General features: G+C 45.8%; 1 protein-coding gene across 1 annotated transcript in view; it reads left to right on the plus strand.

Annotated features, from left to right (window-relative positions):
* The window catches only part of LOC311133801 (cyclin-dependent kinase 18-like), a gene marked incomplete at its 3' end in the record, with an annotated part of 53,152 nt that overhangs the window by 17,036 nt on the left and 14,996 nt on the right, over nucleotides 1-21,120 (plus strand). The window contains exon 2 of the mRNA XM_084167373.1: nucleotides 19,794-19,929. Within this exon, the coding sequence (XP_084023499.1) occupies nucleotides 19,812-19,929 (118 nt within the window). The 5' untranslated portion in view covers nucleotides 19,794-19,811. The remainder of the gene's footprint in view (nucleotides 1-19,793; nucleotides 19,930-21,120) is intronic.

Raw genomic sequence — 21,120 nt, forward strand, 5'->3', positions numbered from 1 at the left:
TTAATGGGGGATTGTTCGGCACGCCTTTTCCTGTAGTCTACGATCAGCTCCTTTGTCTTGCTCACATTGAGGGAGAGGTTGTTGTCCTGGCACCACACTGCCAGGTCTCTGACCTCCTCCCTATAGGCTGTCTCATCGTTGTCGGTGATCAGGCCTACCACTGTTGTGTCATCAGCAAACTTAATGATGGTGTTGGAGTCGTGTTTGGCCACACAGTCGTAGGTGAACAGGGAGTACAGGAGGGGACTAAGCATGCACCCCTGAGGGGCCCCAGTGTTGAGGATCAGCGTGGCAGACGTGTTGTTGCCTACCCTTACCACCTGGGGGCGGCCTGTCAGGAAGTCCAGGATCCAGTTGCAGAGGGTGTTGTTTAGTCCCAGGGTCCTTAGCTTAGTGATGAGCTTTGTGGGCACTATGGTGTTGATCGCTGAGCTGTAGTCAATGAACAGCATTCTCACATAGGTGTTCCTTTTGTCCAGGTGGGAAAGGTCAGTGTGGAGTGCGACTGAGATTGCGTAATCTGTGGAGCTGTTGGGGCGGTATGCGAATTGGAGTGGGTCTAGGGTATCCGGGATGATGCTGTTGATGTGAGCCATGACCAGCCTTTCAAAGCACTTCATGGCTACTGATGTGAGTGCTACAGGGCGGTAATCATTTAGGCAGGTTACCTTCGCTTTATTGGGCACAGGGACCATGGTGGTCTGATTGAAAGATGTAGGTTTAAAGGTCTTGCTCACATCGGCTACCGAGAGCGTTATCACACAGTCGTCCGGAACAGCTGGTGCTCTCATGCATGCTTCAGTGTTGCTTGCCTCGAAGCGAGCATAAAAGGCATTTAGCTCGTCTGGTAGGCTCGCGTCACTGGGCAGCTTGTGGCTGGGTTTCCCTTTGTAGTCCGTAATAGTTTTCAAGCCCTGCCACATCCGACAAGCGTCAGAGCCGGTGTAGTAGGATTCAATCTTAATCCTGTATTGACGCTTTGCCTGTTTGATGGTTCGTCTGAGGTTATAGCGGAATTTCTTATAAGCGTCCGGATTAGTGTCCTGCTCCTTGAAAGCGGCACCTCTAGCCTTTAGCTCGATGCGGATGTTGCCTGTAATCCATGGCTTCTACAGTGAGGGAAAAAAGTATTTGATCCCCTGCTGATTTTGTACGTTTTCCCACTGACAAAGAAATGATCAGTCTATAATTTTAATGGTAGGTTTATTTGAACAGTGAGAGACAGAATAACAACAACAAAATCCAGAAAAACACATGTATAAAATGTTATAAATTGATTTGCATTTTAATGAGGGAAATAAGTATTTGACCCCCTCTCAATCAGAAAGATTTCTGGCTCCCAGGTGTCTTTTATACAGGTAACAAGCTGAGATTAGGAGCACACTCTTAAAGGGAGTGTTCCTAATCTCAGCTTGTTACCTGTATAAAAGACACCTGTCCACAGAAGCAATCAATCAATCAGATTCCAAACTCTCCACCATGGCCAAGACCAAAGAGCTCTCCAAGGATGTCAGGGACAAGATTGTAGACCTACACAAGGTATGAATGGGCTACAAGACCATCGCCAAGCAGCTTGGTGAGAAGGTGACAACAGTTGGTGCGATCATTCGCAAATGGAAGAAACACAAAATAACTGTCAATCTCCCTCGGCCTGGGGCTCCATGCAAGATCTCACCTTGTGGAGTTGCAATGATCATGAGAACGGTGAGGAATCAGCCCAGAACTACACGGGAGGATCTTGTCAATGATCTCAAGGCAGCTGGGACCATAGTCACCAAGAAAACAATTGGTAACACACTACGCCGTGAAGGACTGAAATCCTGCAGCGCCGGCAAGGTCCCCCTGCTCAAGAAAGCACATATACAGGGCCGTCTGAAGTTTGCCAATGAACATCTGAATGATTCAGAGGAGAACTGGGTGAAAGTGTTGTGGTCAGATGAGACCAAAATGGAGCTCTTTGGCATCAACTCAACTCGCCGTGTTTGGAGGAGGAGGAATGCTGCCTATGAACCCAAGAACACCATCCCCACGTCAAACATGGAGGTGGTAACATTATGCTTTGGAGGTGTTTTTCTGCTAAGGGGACAGGACAACTTCACCGCATCAAAGGGACGATGGACGGGGCTATGTACCGTCAAATCTTGGGTGAGTACCTCCTTCCCTCAGCCAGGGCATTGAAAATGGGTTGTGGATGGGTATTCCAGCATGACAATGACCCAAAACACACGGCCAAGGCAACAAAGGAGTGGGTCAAGAAGAAGCACATTAAGGTCCTGGAGTGGCCTAGCCAGTCTCCAGACCTTAATACCATAGCAAATCTGTGGAGGGAGCTGAAGGTTCGAGTTGCCAAACGTCAGCCTCGAAACATTAATGACTTGGAGAGATCTGCAAAGAGGAGTGGAACAAAATCCCTGAGATGTGTGCAAACCTGGTGGCCAACTACAAGAAACGTCTGACCTCTGTGATTGCCAACAAGGGTTTTGCCACCAAGTACTAAGTCATGTTTTGCAGAGGGGTCAAATACTTATTTCCCTCATTAAAATGCAAATCAATTCATAAAATATTTGACTTGCATTTTTCTGGATTTTGTTGTTTTTATTCTGTCTCTCACTGTTCAAATAAACCTACCATTAAAATTATAGACTGATCATGTCTTTGTCAGTGGGCAAACGTACAAAATCAGCAGGTGATCAAAAACTTTTTTCCCCTCACTGTAGTTGGGATATGTACGTACGGTCACTGTGGGGACGACGTTGTCGATGCACTTATTGATGAAGCCGATGACTGAGGTGGTATACTCCTCAATGCCATTGGATGAATCCCGGAACATATTCCAGTCTGTGATAGCAAAACAGTCCTGTAGTGTAGCTTCTGCGTCATCTGACCACTTCCATATTGAGCGAGTCACTGGTAATTCCTGCTTTAGTTTTTGCTTGTAAGCAGGAATCAGGAGGATAGAATTATGGTCAGATTTGCCAAATGGAGGACGAGGGAGAGGTTTGTATGCGTCTCTGTGTGGAGTAAAGGTGGTCTTGAGTTTTTTTCCCTCTGGTTGCACATGTGACATGCTGGTAGAAATTAGGTCAAACGGATTTAAGTTTGCCTGCATACCTACCTTTGTGGACGACCTTCCAACACAGCTGAAGGAGACCCATCAAGCTGCCCGGCTGCATCTTCACGCAGCACAGGTCCGGCAGAAGAAAGCGTATGACCTACGTGCTAAGGAGAAAACCTACCAACTGGGGGACTTGGTGTACATGTGGGACAGCACCTAAATGAAAGGACTAAGCCCTATGCTGCAAGCACCATGGAAAGGCCCCTTTGTCATCAGTGCATGTTTTGGACCAGTCCTGTACGAGATCAGTGACTCCAACATGACCGCCTGTCTCCATACAATGGGTAGGTGATCCCAGGATGGATTAAATGACTCAGACATCAGGTCACCATACAACAGCGGAGTAACTCAACTGAACCTATACAAAGCCTGGACACCCCTGACAACCAAGGCCCAAGTACCACAGCTGTGGAACAGAGTGAAAATGACTGTGAGGAGGGACAAGTTTCAAAAGGAAAAAAGCTCTGACTGGCTGCACGCCGTCGCCGCATGCTGAAGAAAACACAAACACCATCAGCCAGGAAGAAAACACAAAGAGGGCGAGTAGTGCACTTGCCAGCTCGTTATCAGGACTGACACATTGAAAAAAACGAGCAAACAAGCAAATATGGACTGTAGTTGCTCACGTTTTCCAGTGAAAGGGAACTGTTACTGTCATTCTTAAAAGTGAAGTTGTGAAAAGGACATTAACACTCACCTTCAGTTAAGGTACTTACTTGTTCAGTTAAAAAAATACAAAAAAATAAAGAGAAAATATATACTTACCTTGTTTGCTGTTACTACTGATGACACTCAAATGTTTTAAATGCATTTAACTTTGCATTTAACTTTTACCAGTATGTTTGTTCAGAGTGGAGAAAATTGTTTTTTATTGTGGGTGCCCAAGGGACTCGGCACTGTTGGAGGGGGGTGGTGTTGTAAGTGGAGATCCCGCCTACATAGTTACTGTATGAGTGATTACCAGCCAATCACGTGAGAGTTATTCAGTTATATTTGTTGCGCGCTGGTTTAAGCGTCGGAATTTCACTTGACGTATTACCCCAGCACGGAACCAAGCTAGTTCTCGTGTTGGAGCTAGTCGGTCTAGTGCATTGTATTATTTACAAGTTGGTAATAAAACGCCCAAAGAGAGAAGGTTGTTGTGGCCTTCTTTCCACGCCTCCAAGCAACAAGGAGTTGACAGGGGTCCAGGATCATTGATCGAACTACAGTACAGTAGCTAGCTACCATTAGCCAACAACTGTGGTAAAGCAACAGGAGACGGCTGGTCAACACCACGGAGCACACACAACAATATATAGGCTATGCGCAGCACATTCAATTAAATGAATCATTTATTGTTTTGTCGACGGGGGGATCCGCTAATACATGACTATTAAAGGCCCAGTGATTCTTTCCCCCTACTTCCTGCGGCTATGACAGTACATGATGTAAATAACATTTATCTTAACCATAACATGACCTCAGCAGTGGATTAAATATGTCCTGATTCTCCACTCTTCCTTTAGATATCTAGCTCACTGAGACACCTTCCAAAGGTTATGTGTAGAGACAAAACAGACATTATCCTTCAATAACTGTTATAGTTTCAGTCAACTCGTCTTCTGGGTAGGTGTGTTTACTGTAAGTACAGACAGAGGGAAATGGCCAGCCTGCTCTGCTTTCTGTATATATCCCAAAAACACCTGCGTGAGTGAGTACAGTACATAGTAATTGCCACTGCAGTCATACACTCTGCAGCACACTTAGTTCAACACAGCCAAGGTCGACATCTGATGTTCCAGGTACAATCACATCACATGCACCTGCATAAGCACATTAACAAGCATACACACACACACTCATGCTAACACACACTTCTACAATATACACTTGCAAACACTGAGTGCACACAAAGACTTTGTAATTACAAGCACAATATGACTATAACCAAAAAGAAAATGACAAACAAGATAAGAATGTGTAACATAAATGTCCTATTACATAAAGCTGCATGGCCAAGCCTGGAACACAATGGAGCACTCTAATGTTGACCCAGCAGAGTGAAATATTTGTTTTTCACTTAGGCCCATGGTGTACAGTCAGCCTTCTGTTCAGAGAGAGCGACGGCGAGACAGATGCACACACCAGACACACACACACACACACACACACACCAGACACACACACACACACACACCAGACACACACACACACACCAGACACACACACACACACCAGAGAGAGAGAGGGGGAGACAGAGAGGGGGGACAAGAGAGAGACCAAAGAAAGGAGCATTTGTTGTCTTACGAAGCATCTCTCTGCTGCTGGCGAGAAAAATACAAAAGGTTATCTTTATTATTGTCTCACCACAGATGAGGAGAGAGGGATGGATGGAGGAGGGGAGGAGGAAGAGAGCGGGGGGAAATTCCCACCATGCATGGTGCGTCTCTTGAGTCCATGAGACGTGTGATTGTAATGTTGAACACATGACAACAGTCCCTATGGAACATGACCGGAGGAGAAGTCCTTCACCACTGTACTGTACTGATATTATCTGCAGTCACTCACACACAATTACCACAAAAAATGTCACTGAAGAAAATCAGTGCTTCCAATTCTATCTGTTTTCTTTGTGCATAATGGATTGTTTTGTGTCTTGAGAGTAGGTTGTCTTTTATTCTCTTGCACCTGGAAATAACAAACTTTGCACTGGACCGGTCAACAGCTGTATGTGTGTTTGGATGTGAGTTTGCTCGTGCGTGTACGTGCTTGTGTGCATTGGTGCATATGTGCTTCTTTTCTCTGGTACAAGGGGGACAGATGTTCAATGTTCCTGTGTGTGCCGTCTGTCTGCAGTCCTGTGGGGACATTCTCTGTAGGAGAATGTTGCGTATGTGTGTAGAGACAGAGAGTGTATGTGTTGTTAAGTGTGTATTTGTAGACAACGAGTTTGTGTGGATGAAAGAGCGTGTATGTGCAATGTGTGTGTGTGTGTGTTTATTTGTGTGTGTTTTGGAGAGCTACCGCTGGTTACACAGGCAGCGCTTGAATGAGCAGTCTTTCGGTGCATGTGAACTGTTGGGGCGAGAGGTAATGTGACCACAGGCCCAGAGTTGGCCTCACTACTGAGCAGTAACAAAGTCTGCACAGTACAAAGACACACACTCATTCATTGTTCTTCCTTAAATCCATTTATAAAAAATAAACCAGTGCTCAATCTTTCTTTCTCTTCCTCTCACATCCCCCTCTCCTCACATCAAGTTACATTCTTACTGCATGCTCATCTGCTTTCCACATCTTCTTTTTAAAGTCCTCTTTCTCATCGTTGAATTCCTAGAATGGACAAAATCCATCAAACCATGTGAATGGCAACCCAAAATGTATTCAGGATTGTGATGCATATTTGCCATGGTACTTTGAACGTCTATTTCAATGTTCTCATCCTTTCTTTTTCCATTGAAATCTCTGTGTATCTGTCTGTTTGTGACTGCTGTCTCCTCTCTGGTGACCTGCCAGGTTCAGAGGTCTGATTGGAAAATCACACTGGTCAGATTAGACTGCTTCCCACTGTAATGGCTTTTCCTACCACTGAGCCCAGACACACATTTCAGCCTATTCCAGGCTATTTCAGGTGGCTTCGGGATATTTTTGTGGGCTGGAGAGTGTGTGTGTGTGTGTCATGTTCCTGATGTGCACTGACCTGCATAAACCCATGAAGCCAAAGTGAACAACCAACACATCATCTACCTCAGTAGGCCGTATTCTAGAGAGAAGCTTAGTCCAGGACATTGGTTGATTTATACAGACATTTGGGTTGTGGATTTACAGTATGTGACAGGAGTTATTATGGAAGTCCTTTTTGCTAGAAATACTATTTGAACAATAGTAAGATGGATCATTATGATTAATTCAATCAATTTAAGACAGAAGTGATAAAAAACACAACAAGCAGCTAATAGCCTCGACTTTCCCTTTCTAACTCTTCTAATGCCTCCTAAGAACTTTACAGGAGAGAGTACTGCTGGAACGGATCAGAGACATTATTGAGACAGTTAACAACTATTAGTGCTCTCTTGTGTGTGTGTGTGTGTGTGTGTGTGTGTGTGTGTGTGTGTGTGTGTGTGTGTGTGTGTGTGTGTGTTTGTGTGTGTGAGAGTGAGTGAGTGAGTGAGTGAGTGAGTGAGTGAGTGAGTGAGTGAGTGAGTGAGTGAGTGAGTGAGTGAGTGAGTGAGTGAGAGAGAGATCAGGGTAGCACCATTAAGGCAGGACTGAGCCTTGCTGGCACCCCTACATGACCAGATGCCCTTTGATAGTGTGTGTGTTAATCGTCTCATTATCTCTCGCTGTGTGTGTGTGTGTGTGGGGGGGGGGATTGTGTTCCCAATCAAACATAGAACACACTCATACCTTATTTTTCTTATCTTCTCTGCTCTCTGTATCTTCTGGTCTTCTGTAGTTGTGTAACCTGCATTGCCCCCCCCCCCCCCCCCCCATACACACACATACAGTCATTCTGTACATATACTGAGCCTGACGGCATGTTCTTTGACAGTGTTAACGCCATCCTATTGGCTGAGAGCATAGAGCTCCCAGAATGCACCCTGCTCCAAACAGAGGGATCTGTTGTCTGTAAACAAGATACATGGAGCACACCACCATCGGTAACACTTCCCTGACAAAACACACACACACTTACTCTGTGCTCAGGAACACTTCGTATGCTGATGACTCAACACTATACACGTCAGCTACCACAGCAAGTGAAATTACTGCATCATTTAACAAAGATAACAAAGAGCTGCAGTCAGTTTTAGAATGGCTGGCAAGAAATAAGCTAGTCCTAAATATTTCAAAAACCAAAAGCATTGTATTTGGGACATATCATTCACTAAACCCTAAACCTCAACTAAATCGTGTAATGACTAATATGGAAATTGAGCAAGTTGAGGAGACTAAACTGCTTGGTGTAACCCTGGATTGCAAACTGTCATAGTCAAAACATATTGATGCAACGGTAGCTAAGATGGGGAGAGGTCTCTCCGTAATAAAGCGCTGCTCAGCTTTCCTGACATCACTATCAACAAACAAGTTGACAGATTTGTCACACCTGGATTACTGCCCAGTCATATGGTCAAGTGCCACAAAAAGAGACATAAGCAAACTACAGTTGGCCCAGAACAGAGAAGCATGGCTGGCCCTTAAATGTACACGGAGAGCTAACATCAATAACATGCATGTCAATCTCTCCTGGGTCAAAGTAGAGGAGAGAATGACTGCATCGCTACTTGTCTTTCTGAGAGGTATTGACGTGTTGAAAGCACCAAGCTGTCTGTTTAAACGACTACAGCTCAGACACCCATGCATACCCCACAAGACATGCCACCAGGGGTCTCTTCACAGTCCCCAAGTCCAAAACAGACTATAGGAAACTCACAGTACTACATAGAGCCATGACTACATAGAACTCTATGCCACATCAAGTAACTCATGCAAGCAGTAAAATCAGATTTTAAAACATAAATATTAAACTACACTTTATGGAACAGCATAGACTGTGAAGAGACACACACACACACACACACAGGCACACACACACACACGCGTATACGCACACACATGCGAACACACGCACTCTACACACACATACATTGTAATATTGTTATATTGCTGTATTATGGATTTTGAATTGTAGATATGTTGTGGTAGAGTAGTGTGTAATAATGTGTTGTGTGATTTTGTATGTAATTGCCTTAATATTTTTTGGACCCCAGGAAGAGTAGCTGCTGCCTTGGCAGGAACTAATGGGGATCCGTAAAAAATACAAAATACTTCCTTTACGACACACACAATTAAGCTGCTTTTGAGAGTTGAAAAGAGAAAAAAAGGAGGAGAGCAGAGAGGAAAAGGCAAAGCGAGAGGTTTCACTCTCGCCCAAATCTTTCCAGAAAAAGCCAAATGCGTTTCTATGGGCTTATTTTGGATCTAAGTTTGTCGCCTGTCTTGCCGCCTTTGGTACAACGACTTCCATTGTTAGGGCGGAGACATGAGCATCTCGTCATTATATATAGATCTCTGAGGAGAGCAATGAATAGAAAGGACATGGAACTATCAATCTATTGTCTCTCCCATCCTTTGAGGGGAAAGATTTAATGCAACACCAAGTTTCCTGGTTGATATAACAACTTGTGATACAAGATTCATTAATGTATGTAAAACTCATAAGCTGCATGTGGGACAGAGAACAAGGACACGCCATGTGTTATTGGTGTCACGGGTTAGTGACAGAGGGTCGGTGTGCCAAGATAGATTGGGGGCCACTGTTGCTAATCTTAGGAGGGGTACGTGAGGGACTGGCCTGGATAGGGTGACACATGATACCAAGTATGTGGATGCTATTGTAGTGGATGAGTGACACTCAATAATGGTTGGCAACTGTGTGGGACAGAAGTAGATCAGAAGGGCATTATATAAACTGAGAGATTTTGTATGGAAATCATTCATATGACAAGAGGCTACGTCCATACCACCTGTCATTGAATCCAGTACTGAAATAAATATGAATCAAATCTCCAGCTGAGTGTCGACTGCTCTCTTGCATCCTGAACTTCTCAATACCAGAAACTCATCATAACAGATTGGCGTCTAAACGAACAGGATGCAGTTTATAGCCGAACTAACAGGTAAGCAGACTTTCATTTTTGGGATTATGTCAAATTCTGCTTATCTTTGGTAAAGCTAAGCTGTAACGAACGTTTAAAAAATCAATATTTTTAAGGGGGACGATGAGTGGTGTTGAGATATGCAAGGGATGTAAGGAGAAGGATAAAATTAGACAATAATAGGGTGCTATTATTCTAAGCAGGGTTTGTTCAGAGTAAAGACCAAAAACAACAGAGGAGAAGGAGAGTGGGTTTAACATGATTGGGTTTGAGGCCCTTAATGTTTAACAGCATTATGAATAATTGGGTTTGAGGCCCTTAATGTTTAACAGCATTATAAATGATTGGGTTTGAGGCCCTTAATGTTTAACAGCATTATAAATGATTGGGTTTGAGGCCCTTAACGTTTAACAGCATTATACATGATTGGGTTTGAGGCCCATAATGTTTGAAAGCATTATAAATGATTGGGTTTGAGGCCCTTAATGTTTAAAAGCATTATAAATTATTGGATTAAAGGCCCTTGATGTGTACAAATTAAGGAGGGTTAATCCTCTGAGAGGTAGAGTACTGTGGTGAAGAGAGAATTAGTCCTGTGTGAATTACTCCAAATGGTCAGGAAAGAGAGAGAGAACAATAAATCATACTGCATAAAGACTCAGAGCAGATACAAGTGAGCCTGTTGAATCATAGCACCAAAGACAAAATAGGCAAACAAAATTTTAAGGTTCACACCATTCTAGGCCAAACTGTTGTACCGGCGTACAACAGCCAATCTAAGTTATCAACTGATTTTCTCATGTTTTTATATCGAGAGAGTGGGACAAGAGTCCACCATTGAGTGAGAATGGAGAAAGATCGGTTCAAATACAACATTTCTCATGTTGTGGCTTCCCGTTGCGACGATCACAAAGATCCATCTGCTAGCCCCGGCCCGCTAGCACACGCAATTCAACAGCCGTGCTTCCTGATCGCCTGTGCTGTAGCACCAATTCGAACATTGCTGTTCACTGGACCTTATGATCACTCAGCTGCACAGCTGATGCCTGCTGGACTGTTCCTTTACACGGTACCCTGTCCTGTTTTATCTGTTTAGCCTCAGCCCAAACTTTCATCGCCATTGCCAGTTGTTGTCTTAGCTCTCTCGAATAACACCTGTGATTGCTTTATGCCTCTCTCCCATGTCAATATGCCTTGCCTATTGCTGTTCCAGTTAGTTCTTATTATACAATTTCACTGTAGAGCCCCAAGTCCCTCTCAAACTGCCTCAAATAGCTCCTTTGTTCCACCTCCATACACGTGGAGACCGGCTCAATCGGTGCTCATTGTTACCCAACGCTTAGGTTTACCTCCACTGTACTCATATCCTTCCATATCCTTGTCTGTACATAATGCCCTGAATCTATTCTACAATGCCCGGAAATCTGCACCTTTTCTTCTCTGTACCCAACGCACTAGAAGACCAGTTCTGCTCTTAAACACTAGTAAAACTAAATACATGCTCTTCAATCGAACGCTGCTGGTACCCGCAAACCCGACTAGAATTTATTACCTTACCTCCATAACTTGCTACATTTGCACACACTGTATATATATATTTTCTGTTGAATTTTTGACTTTATGTTTTGTTTTACCCCATATGTAACTCAGTGTTTTTTTTTTTATATCGCACTGCTTTGCTTTATCTTGGCCAGGTCGCAGTTGTAAATGAGAACTTGTTCTCAACTAGTTTGCCTGGTTAAATAAAGGTGAAATAAATAAAATTAAAAATTAAAATAATGGGGTGTAGAGATGGTGGTGACTCGATGAGACATTGAAGTTGGGACATTGTCATGGGCAATTCATTTTGAACTATGAAGCTGTCTGAAGAACATAATGAAGAGACACCAGAAGATTTACGTGCCGGAGAAAGAAGGGGTTGGATAAAAAATGTGGATTTATCTAAATTTGCTAATTTGGGTAGGAGGTATATACACTGCTAAATTAATAGTACTAGGAATGCATTGAGATGATGATCTGTAATTATTATCAGGATGAGGAAAGTCATAATAGAAGTATGGATATTTATACTGTATGTTAATATAAGTGTACATTCTGACAGTTGTAATGGGTGATAAAGTTGAGGGTTTTAACTTTGATTGATAAGGGCAAGTGAATCAATAAGAATTGTCATTCTAAATTTGGTTAAGTAATTTGGTTTTGGTTATAAGTGATAAGATGACTGAGTGATTAAGGTAAATCATTAGTATATATTAGTAACTAACTATTTTCAGCATGAAGGGTATTCCTTGTACAATTGAGATAACTGTCTTCTATAGATATTATGGTTAAAACAGCGATACATTATGGTAATGTCTTAGGATACACTTATATGATTTATTTCGAGTAGACATTTTTGAATCTTACTGTTTGAAATGTTAATGTGAGGATTGTGACTGAAATCAGGAATACAGTGGGGAAAAAAAGTATTTAGTCAGCCACCAATTGTGCAAGTTCTCCCACTTAAAAAGATGAGAGAGGCCTGTAATTTTCATCATAGGTACACGTCAACTATGAGAGACAAAAAGAGAAAAAAAAATCCAGAAAATCACATTGTAGGATTTTTAATGAATTTATTGGCAAATGATGGTGGAAAATAAGTATTTGGTCAATAACAAAAGTTTCTCAATACTTTGTTATATACCCTTTGTTGGCAATGACACAGGTCAAACGTTTCTGTAAGTCTTCACAAGGTTTTCACACACTGTTGCTGATATTTTGGCCCATTCCTCCATGCAGATCTCCTCTAGAGCAGTAATGTTTTGGGGCTGTCGCTGGGCAACACAGACTTTCAACTCCCTCCAAAGATTTTCTATGGGGTTGAGATCTGGAGACTGGCTAGGCCACTCCAGGACTTTGAAATGCTTCTTACGAAGCCACTCCTTCGTTGCCCGGGCGGTGTGTTTGGGATCATTGTCATGCTGAAAGACCCAGCCACGTTTCATCTTCAATGCCCTTGCTGATGGAAGGAGGTTTTCACTCAAAATCTCACGATACATGGCCCCATTCATTCTTTCCTTTACACGGATCAGTCGTCCTGGTCCCTTTGCAGAAAAACAGCCCCAAAGCATGATGTTTCCACCCCCATGCTTCACAGTAGGTATGGTGTTCTTTGGATGCAACTCAGCATTCTTTGTCCTCCAAACATGACGAGTTGAGTTTTTACCAAAAAAGATATATTTTGGTTTCATCTGACCATATGACATTCTCCCAATCCTCTTCTGGATCATCCAAATGCACTTCAGACGGGCCTGGACATGTACTGGCTTAAGCAGGGGGACACGTCTGGCACTGCAGGATTTGAGTCCCTGGCGGCGTAGTGTGTTACTGATGGTAGGCTTTGTTACTTTGGTCCCAGCTCTCTGCAGGTCATTCACTAGGTCCCCCCGTGTGGTTCTGGGATTTTTGCTCACCGTTCTTGTGATCATTTTGACCCCACGGGGTGAGATCTTGCATGGAGCCCCAGATCGAGGGAGATTATCAGTGGTCTTGTATGTCTTCCATTTCCTAATAATTGCTCCCACAGTTGATTTCTTCAAACCAAGCTGCTTACCTATTGCAGATTCAGTCTTCCCAGCCTGGTGCAGGTCTACAATTTTGTTTCTGGTGTCCTTTGACAGCTCTTTGGTCTTGGCCATTGTGGAGTTTGGAGTGTGACTGTTTGAGGTTGTGGACAGGTGTCTTTTATACTGATAACAAGTTCAAACAGGTGCCATTAATACAGGTAACGAGTGGAGGACAGAGGAGCCTCTTAAAGAAGAAGTTACAGGTCTGTGAGAGCCAGAAATCTTGCTTGTTTGTAGGTGACCAAATACTTATTTTCCACCATAATTTGCAAATAAATTCATTAAAAATCCTACAATGGGATTTTCTGGATTTTTCTTTCTCAATTTGTCTGTCATAGTTGACGTGTACCTATGATGAAAATAACAGGCCTCTCTCATCTTTTTAAGTGGGAGAACTTGCACAATTGGTGGCTGACTAAATACTTTTTTTCCCCACTGTATGTTGATTATTAAGTTACCGTATTCACATATTAGTCACTATATACATTTGAAGTATTGAGTGGTAGTGATAGGGATGTTTAGAGTGGTACATATCTCTGATGCTAGGAAAGAACTCAATTGGTTCCTATCATGGGGTTTGGTATTTGTGACATAGGAATGTTTATGCTATTTTCATCTGATCTGACCTTTGGTTGAATTCCTCAATCTTAACTAGTCCAAGACTGTACTGATTTAACAGGGACTGAAACCAGAGTGTTATCCTGGGTATCTCTCCTCAGACATATTATCAGAACAGAGTCAGGGTTGAACAGAGTTGAAGATGGTACCTATTAACAGTCTTGGATTTTCAAGCAATTGGGTCTGAGATGTCACTCATTGGACAATATGCAATTGAGAATTGCATAGCATTGGATGCTATTATAGTAGATAAAGGTGGAATGTATGCGATTATAGGGGGAGATGCATGTTGTACATAATTGCCATCAGAATGAGGAAGGTCTGTCACGATCGTCGATAAGAGATGAGGACCAAGGCGCAGCGTTGCAGACGAACATACTCTTTATTAGCGATAAAACGACAAACTAAACAAAACGATAACGTGACAGTTCACGGTCTAACACAAACCAACTAGAAACAAGATCCCACAACCACTGTGGGCAAACAGCCTGTTTAAATGTGGTTCCCAATCAGAGACAACCAGCCACAGCTGACACTCGTTGCCTCTGATTGAGAACCACACTGGCCAACATAGAAATGGAATACATAGATCTACACACCCTGGCTCAACATAACAGTGTCCCCAGAGCCAGGGCGTGACAGTACCCCCCCCTAAAGGCGCGGGCTCCGACCGCGCCAACTAAATACCACAGGGGAGGGACCGGGTGGGCACTCCGCCTTGGCGGCGGATCCGGCTCCGGGCCTGATCCCCACTCCCTCTCCAACCCCCCAAAGTACCCCTGGTCCGGTCTGGCCCCGCTGGCCGGAGCTGGACTGCACACTGATGGAGCGGATTGCTCTAGCTCCGGCGTAACGCATCTGACCGGTGCCGGACCAGGCACCAGTGGAACAGGCACGGGCCGTGCCGGACTGACGACACCCACCACTGGCTTGGTTTGGAGAACAGGCACGGGCCGTGCTGGACTGACGACGCACACCACTGGCTTGGTGTGAGGAACAGGAGCGGGCCGAACCGGGCTGGCGACGCGCACCATTGGCTTGGTGCAGGAAGCAGGAGCGGGCCGGACCGGGCTGACGATGCGCACCCCTGGCTTGGTGCGTGGAGCAGGAACGGACCGGACCGGGCTGACGATGCGCACCCCTGGCTTAGTGCGTGGAGCAGCAACGGGCCGGACCGGGCTAACGATACGCACCCCTGGCTTGGTGCGTGGAGCAGGAACGGGCTGGACCGGGCTGACGACTCGCACCCCTGGCTTGGTGCGAGTGGCAGGAACAGGCCGGACCGGGCTGGCGACGCGCACCATAGGCTTGGTGCGGGGAGCAGGAGCGGGCCGGACCGGGCTGGAGACTCGCACCATTGGCCTGGTGCGGGGAGCAGGAACAGGCCGGACCGTACTGGGGACACACACCACTGGCCCTACGCAGGGATCTAGAATGGGCCGGACCGGACTGGTAACACACCCCAGTACCTCTCGCCGTGCCTCTACACCTTCCATCCCCTCTTCGACCAGTGGCCCCCGTAACCTGGTGGCCTCCTCTGCCAACCCGCTGGGCCGCTCTGTCGCGGTCTCCTGCTGGCCCGTCGTCCACGGCGTTAGCCCCCCCCTAAAAATTTTCTGGGCGTCTCTCCTACCCGTGGACCAGGTCTCCATGTCCTTCGCCAGACTTTCGCCCTTCTGCTTCCAAGTCCGGCCCTTCTCTTCCTCACCCGGCTTGACCCAGTCGAGGTGGCGAAGGAGATCTGCTAGAGATCTCCCTGGCGATGGCTCCTGGACACGCTGCTTGGTCCAGTCTTGGTGGGATCTTCTGTCACGATCGTCGGTAAGAGATGAGGACCAAGGCGCAGCGTTGCAGACGAACATACTCTTTATTAGCGATAAAACGACAAACTAAACAAAACGATAACGTGACAGTTCACGGTCTAACACAAACCAACTAGAAACAAGATCCCACAACCACTGTGGGCAAACAGCCTGTTTAAATGTGGTTCCCAATCAGAGACAACCAGCCACAGCTGACACTCGTTGCCTCTGATTGAGAACCACACTGGCCAACATAGAAATGGAATACATAGATCTACACACCCTGGCTCAACATAACAGTGTCCCCAGAGCCAGGGCGTGACAGTACCCCCCCCTAAAGGCGCGGGCTCCGACCGCGCCAACTAAATACCACAGGGGAGGGACCGGGTGGGCACTCCGCCTTGGCGGCGGATCCGGCTCCGGGCCTGATCCCCACTCCCTCTCCAACCCCCCAAAGTACCCCTGGTCCGGTCTGGCCCCGCTGGCCGGAGCTGGACTGCACACTGATGGAGCGGATTGCTCTAGCTCCGGCGTAACGCATCTGACCGGTGCCGGACCAGGCACCAGTGGAACAGGCACGGGCCGTGCCGGACTGACGACACCCACCACTGGCTTGGTTTGGAGAACAGGCACGGGCCGTGCTGGACTGACGACGCACACCACTGGCTTGGTGTGAGGAACAGGAGCGGGCCGAACCGGGCTGGCGACGCGCACCATTGGCTTGGTGCGGGAAGCAGGAGCGGGCCGGACCGGGCTGACGATGCGCACCCCTGGCTTGGTGCGTGGAGCAGGAACGGACCGGACCGGGCTGACGATGCGCACCCCTGGCTTAGTGCGTGGAGCAGCAACGGGCCGGACCGGGCTAACGATACGCACCCCTGGCTTGGTGCGTGGAGCAGGAACGGGCTGGACCGGGCTGACGACTCGCACCCCTGGCTTGGTGCGAGTGGCAGGAACAGGCCGGACCGGGCTGGCGACGCGCACCATAGGCTTGGTGCGGGGAGCAGGAGCGGGCCGGACCGGGCTGGAGACTCGCACCATTGGCCTGGTGCGGGGAGCAGGAACAGGCCGGACCGTACTGGGGACACACACCACTGGCCCTACGCAGGGATCTGGAATGGGCCGGACCGGACTGGTAACACACCCCAGTACCTCTCGCCGTGCCTCTACACCTTCCATCCCCTCTTCGACCAGTGGCCCCCGTAACCTGGCGGCCTCCTCTGCCAACCCGCTGGGCCGCTCTGTCGCGGTCTCCTGCTGGCCCGTCGTCCACGGCGTTAGCCCCCCCCTAAAAATTTTCTGGGCGTCTCTCCTACCCGTGGACCAGGTCTCCATGTCCTTCGCCAGACTTTCGCCCTTCTGCTTCCAAGTCCGGCCCTTCTCTTCCTCACCCGGCTTGACCCAGTCGAGGAGGCGAAGGAGATCTGCTAGAGATCTCCCTGGCGATGGCTCCTGGACACGCTGCTTGGTCCAGTCTTGGTGGGATCTTCTGTCACGATCGTCGGTAAGAGATGAGGACCAAGGCGCAGCGTTGCAGACGAACATACTCTTTATTAGCGATAAAACGACAAACTAAACAAAACGATAACGTGACAGTTCACGGTCTAACACAAACCAACTAGAAACAAGATCCCACAACCACTGTGGGCAAACAGCCTGTTTAAATGTGGTTCCCAATCAGAGACAACCAGCCACAGCTGACACTCGTTGCCTCTGATTGAGAACCACACTGGAACCACACTGGCCAACATAGAAATGGAATACATAGATCTACACACCCTGGCTGGTTGAAGTCTTTTCAAGGTTTTTAGTGATATTTCAATAGGAACATGGATGGCAAGACTGAAGTTATTTTTATTGGGATATATTCATTTGAATATATTATAATTTCCATTTCCATTCCATTCTATTGTAACTTACAAATTGTCATGAATCAAGGTATTTTCTGGAATGATGTCAAGAGGTTAGGAATTAATTTGTATGTTTTGTTTGTTTGGTTCAATTAATGTTATATTAATGGAATTCTCCTTGCAACAACAAATAGAAAGAAAATGAGGAATTGATATAACGACTTGTGATACAAGATTAATTAATGTATGTAAAACTCATAAGCTGCAGGTGGGACAGAGGACAAGGACACGCCATGTGTTATTGATGTTGCGGGTTAGTGTCAGAGAGTCGGTGTGCCAAGATAGATTGGGGGCCACTGTTGCTAATCTTAGGAGGGGTACGTGAGGGACTGTCCTGGATAGGGTGACACATGATACCAAGTATGTGGATGCTATTGTAGTGGATGAGTGACACTCAATAATGGTTGGCAACTGTGTGAGACAGAAGTAGATCGGAAGGGCATTATATAAATTGAGAGATTTTGTATGGAAGTCATTCATATGACAAGAGGCTACATCCGTACCACCTGTCATTGAATCCAGTACTGAAATAAATATGAATCAAATCTCCAGCTGAGTGTCGACTGCTCTCTTGCATCCTGAACTTCTCAGTACCAGAAACTCATCATAACACTGGTCATCTGCCTAACAGATGTTGCTTTTAAAGGGGAAATCACCAGTTGCTACATCAATTTTTATAAATTAATGGCATGTACCCATTGATTCTTAAAGAATATAACTTATAAATGCCTCATGAGCTTAGTTAAACTGTTGTACCCCATCAGAACCCAAAATATAAGCTTGTTTTAATCCAATGTTTGTAAACAAAGTAAATGTAAACAAATACTATATAGCCTCAAAACATGGTCAAAACTATAATGTTGATATCATGGATGGTCAGTCCTTGCATCCATTGCTCTGTATGAGAGTGGTTACATTTCTCCAGGCCCATCCCTCAGCTTTTTACCAAAACAGGGGCAGGGAGAATACTATATTGTTTCTACTGCTGATTGTCACTTTAAAGGGAAGTGTGCGTCTTCAGGTTCCAATAACAGAAATATTGAATAAGCAATGACTCAGACGAATTGTACATTTTTCAGTGGCGCCAACTGGTAAGATGCAGAGGTCCTGTGTTCAAGCCTCAGTGTGAGCCAAATTAGGAGGACACGGTACACCCTAAGCAAGCAGCGTGATGTCCGTTACACACACACAGGCACACACAAGCATGCATGGACATGTGTACGACTGCGGAACATAGTTCTGCCTACTCTCAGGTCTTACAATAATTACATCACACACACAGTCTGACAGGAGACTAATTAGAGAGTAGGAGACCATAGCAACCAACCTGCACTGCTGCTCGGTGAGAGAGAGTGAGAGAGAGAGAACGATGTAATGAGTGGGGGGAGAGGGTTATATGGTTATGTGATGTATTGACACTGCAGTGTCTGGGCCGTGCCAGAGAGGTGACTGTATTGATTAAATGCTCTCCTGCTGTTTCTCTGCTTCATTATTCCATCCATCAGTGATCCGAGGTTAGCATCATTAACAGCCAGGGAGCACCACACACAGAGACTGCCTCTCTGTCTCTCTGTTCCTGACCTCAACCAAAGACCACAACCCAATCACTAACTGGAGCTGTTCTGTTTGGTGTGCCATGGGAGGGCATGCCGTTAGGTTAGAGAACATTGGTTCAGCAGAGGGTAGTTACATATTCACTTTCCTCTGTTCAGACAGTCTGATCGTTATGCTCTTTCACCCCAGGTGTTATGGTTAGTGGTTCAAATTGTATAATGTGGTTGTAGCCTGTAGAGTGGGACATGGTGTTGTTTGAGTAACTTTGCCTTGGATCTGAAAACTTGTGTTAGCTCCCAGGGCTTTGACTTTTACCTCAGTGGGCTTGCATGGTCTGGAGTGATACACAGCAAAAAACAGGGTTCGATACCCAGTCATTTACATACATGTATGCCTTGTCTGACCGTCTCTCTCTCTCTCTCTCTCTCTCTCTCTCTCTCTCTCTCTCTCTCTCTCTCTCTCTCTCTCTCTCTCTCTCTCTCTCTCTCTCTCTCTCTCTCTCTCTCTCTCTCTCTCTCGCTCTCTCTTGCTCTCTCTTGCTCTCTCAGGTACTGGTCCTCAGCGCCATGAACAAGATGAAGAACTTTAAGCGACGTTTCTCTCTGTCCGTCCCTCGCACCGAGACCATCGAGGAGAACGAGTTCACTGAGCAAATCAACCAGCTGAACATCCAACACACTCAGGGTAAGACCTCTAACACTGCCTTGCACTGCCCAATACTGCCTTGCACTGCCCAACACTGCCTGTCCAACACTGTCCAATGATGCACAGCAAATCCTCTCCTCTATCCTCCTTGTCTCCAGTGGGTCTTGCTGTTATGAGCGTTGCTAATGAATGACAGCATATTGGGACTATATTTAGAAACAGGAAGCTCAAAGTCCTGATCCCAGATCTTACATTACATTATACTACTTCCTCCTCCATCCCTCCCTGCATTTATTTATTCATCCCTTTATTAATGGATCAGGCCATTCTTAAATCAGTTTGTAATCAAACAAACCACCAGCCCAGTCATCTCTGTACCAGCCCCACTCTGTCCCTACAGCCTGTACAGCACAAATTTCCAGCTAAGGGAAGGCTGCAGTTTGATGAGGTTATGACACACATTTACACAAGCTCTGAGTGGAGAGATAGAGGAGAGGAGGAGGAGAAAGAGAGGTGTGTGTGAGAGAGGACAGGAGAGTGAGAGAGAGAGAAAGAGAGGGAGAGAGAGAGAGAGACAAAGAGAGAGAGGGGCGGAATAGTGAGAGGGGGTGCTGGGAGCTGAGGCTGATGGGGATTAGCAGTGTTCAAGACACATTTATACAAGCCCATCTCCCTCGCTGTGGGCCACTGTGTCAGAGTAACAACCATCCTTTCATCTGGCACTAGTCTGCCCTGCAACGGTGAAAGAAAACCTTTTAACCATTGTGTTCTGGTGTTCATGGTGTTCTTTAGGCTCTCTGTCAATCCAGACATTCTACCCTTCACAACCCCTTCTTCCACCACGGCCTCTTTCAGACAATAACTGAACAAAGATTTCATGAAATAATCATTGATTTCCGCCACAGTGAATCAGGGCGATGCTGTCCAACTTTCTGTCCATGTTTGGAGAGTGACGGACTTGGCTGACATTTTTCCCAGGATTAACCACATTCCCTGGACATTACCTAACATTCCTTTCAACTCCTAATGAGGTTGGGATACAACATCAGCAACACAACCTTTCCTAGACTCTCAAAGAATGAATTGTATCTTGATGTGAAAAAAACAATCAAATTCCCTGACACTGAAATACCAGAACACACAACAAGCTTGTCACATGCATCAGAGCAGCTGTCTTTACAGTGGTCATGTATTTATTGTTTCTAATAGATATTTATTGCAAACAAAAAG

This window comes from Coregonus lavaretus (assembly GCF_964263955.1).
Source record: "Coregonus lavaretus genome assembly, chromosome: 8".
Taxonomy (NCBI): Eukaryota; Metazoa; Chordata; class Actinopteri; order Salmoniformes; family Salmonidae; genus Coregonus; species Coregonus lavaretus.